At 57.5% G+C, this 2,479-nt stretch overlaps 1 protein-coding gene across 1 annotated transcript; it reads left to right on the top strand.

Annotated features, from left to right (window-relative positions):
* The first annotated feature begins 7 nt into the window (after positions 1–7).
* LOC117798635 (putative Kunitz-type serine protease inhibitor) lies at positions 8–1,128 on the top strand. Its single transcript, XM_034651091.1, is given in 2 exon segments — positions 8–263; positions 626–1,128. Coding segments are annotated over 2 exon segments (759 nt in total).
* Positions 1,129–2,479: the final 1,351 nt, after the last annotated feature.

Below are 2,479 nucleotides of genomic sequence, written 5' to 3'. Positions count from 1 at the left end.
TGGCACGATGGGGCTCGGGAAGAGTCTGGCGCTGTTGGTCACGTTGGCGGCTGCGCTGGCGGCTGCGGAATCGCTGTCAGATCATTGCAACTCTCCTAAGACAGTGGGTCCATGCCGGGCTGCCTTCCACCGGTGGTGGTACAATGCCACCAGTCAGATGTGCCAGGAATTCATTTTTGGGGGCTGTAGAGGCAACCTCAACAACTTCTTTTCAGAACAGGACTGCCTCCAGACATGTGTTCCGGTGACAGCAACAGAATCTGGTCAGCACCAAGAGCTGGATGAGGACAGACCTGGCTTTGGAGAGTCCTGTGCTGGGCCCCGAGTGGTGGGTCCCTGCCGTGCCTCCTTCCCACGCTGGTACTTCGACATAAGCACAGGCGTGTGCAAGAGATTCATCTATGGTGGCTGCCATGGCAACAAGAATAACTACCTCTCGGAGGAGCACTGCAGGAGCCAGTGCACAGGCCACCGAGAGAGAACGGAAGAGGCCGAAGGCCCAGACACACACTCTCGCCTCCCCTCCGAGCCCCTTGGCTTTTCCAGCAGAGCTGTGGTGCTTGCCGCCCTCCTGGCCATTGTGGCTGCCCTACTGCTGGGCTCCATGGTTGCCTTCTTTCTCAAGATCTGCCGGAAGAACCAGGAGCTGACTGTGGGAGCCCTCTGGAGCACCATGGATGACAAGGAGTACCTGATGAGCAACNTGGCTTTGGAGAGTCCTGTGCTGGGCCCCGAGTGGTGGGTCCCTGCCGTGCCTCCTTCCCACGCTGGTACTTCGACATAAGCACAGGCGTGTGCAAGAGATTCATCTATGGTGGCTGCCATGGCAACAAGAATAACTACCTCTCGGAGGAGCACTGCAGGAGCCAGTGCACAGGCCACCGAGAGAGAACGGAAGAGGCCGAAGGCCCAGACACACACTCTCGCCTCCCCTCCGAGCCCCTTGGCTTTTCCAGCAGAGCTGTGGTGCTTGCCGCCCTCCTGGCCATTGTGGCTGCCCTACTGCTGGGCTCCATGGTTGCCTTCTTTCTCAAGATCTGCCGGAAGAACCAGGAGCTGACTGTGGGAGCCCTCTGGAGCACCATGGATGACAAGGAGTACCTGATGAGCAACAGCTACTCTCTCTGAGCTGCCTCAGTGCCCAAAGCACCAGCAGCATGTAAATACTAAGAGGCCTTTGCCTTTGTAGGAAAATGCTTGGGTCACAGATCTTTCCCCTGGGCCAGTTGGCCCACCAAAGGCCTTGGGGCAAAAGGGGAGCCAGCAGGTCCTCCCAGCACTTGTAGCCAGGCCGGTCGTACAGGGATGCCTCGCCTTTTCTTATTCCTCTTCCACAGAGCTGGTAGCTGGTCTGACAGCAGAGAATTCTGGAGGGGGGCTTTCAGGGAGCCCCCTTCCAGCTTCCTAGAGCTGGAGGTGAATTTTCACTTGATCCACAACCTGGTCTTCTGTCTGGGTGTCCATTGGTCCTGCTTCTTTCCTTTCTGGCCCCAGTGAAGATCTACTTCTGCCCCTACTCTGGATAAGTTGGGACTGCAACTGCCAGGATGGCCACTGGTCACCCCGGGAATGGTGGTCCTAGCACAGCTAGGAGGCCGCTGCACGGTCAACCTGCGGGATATAGAGGAGGAGGTCTGCCTCAGTTCAGCTAGGGGGAGAGAAGGCAATTGACCTCCAGGAAGAAAAGCCAGCCTGAAGTGTTCTGGATGTAAATCTCTGCCTCCAAGGTGGGCATCCGAGGACAGATCTGGGCGTACAGCTGTGCCAGTGGGCTGTGCAGTCTGTGCGTGTGTAAAGCTTCCTGGACTGGGATCTGCTCTCAGGCTGGTGCTCCTGCTGCCAAGTCTTTCTTCTCTGGGAGATCCCCATTCCAGCTGAGTCAGCGCTGTGATGACAGTGCAGGAGGCCCAACTTTGGAGGCCAGGGAGAGTTTGCCCCTGGGCAATTCTTGTGGCTCAACAGGCCTGGAGCTCAGCTCCCCATCCAGCACCCCTTTCTCTGCTTTCAGACCTGCTCTTCCCATAGAGCCCTCCTTCTACCTGCAACTGCTTTGGGGTGGCCCTTCCTCATGTTCTCCTTCTCCAGCCTCAACCTCCAAAGCCTTGTGATAATTAGGCAACTGGGTTGGCTTCCAGTGGCCAAAGCCTTGGAATCAGCTGGTAGTTCTCCCTGAAGCCCAACAGGTTCAGAGGAAGGAGGCCAGGCGTTCAGCATCAGGTCCAACAACACTGTTTCTTTCAGCCCATGGACTGGGCCTGTTCCTCTGGCATAGCAAGGAAGGGTGGAGAGCAGAAACAAGGGGTCTGGCTGCTTTCAATGTGTCCATAGTGGCCCCATTCCCTGCCCCCCAAGCATCCCCCCCTTTCCCTAGAACCTCTGCCTGGCACCTCCAGACCTCTGCTCCACTGTCTCCAGGCACCTCCCTGGCCTTCACCCAGAGAGATGTTCCTTGGTCCCCAAGCCACCTCCTTAAGAGCAG

This window comes from Ailuropoda melanoleuca, unplaced genomic scaffold, assembly GCF_002007445.2.
Source record: "Ailuropoda melanoleuca isolate Jingjing unplaced genomic scaffold, ASM200744v2 unplaced-scaffold32629, whole genome shotgun sequence".
NCBI lineage: Eukaryota > Metazoa > Chordata > Mammalia > Carnivora > Ursidae > Ailuropoda > Ailuropoda melanoleuca.
This window is presented reverse-complemented; position numbering and strand designations above follow the sequence as displayed.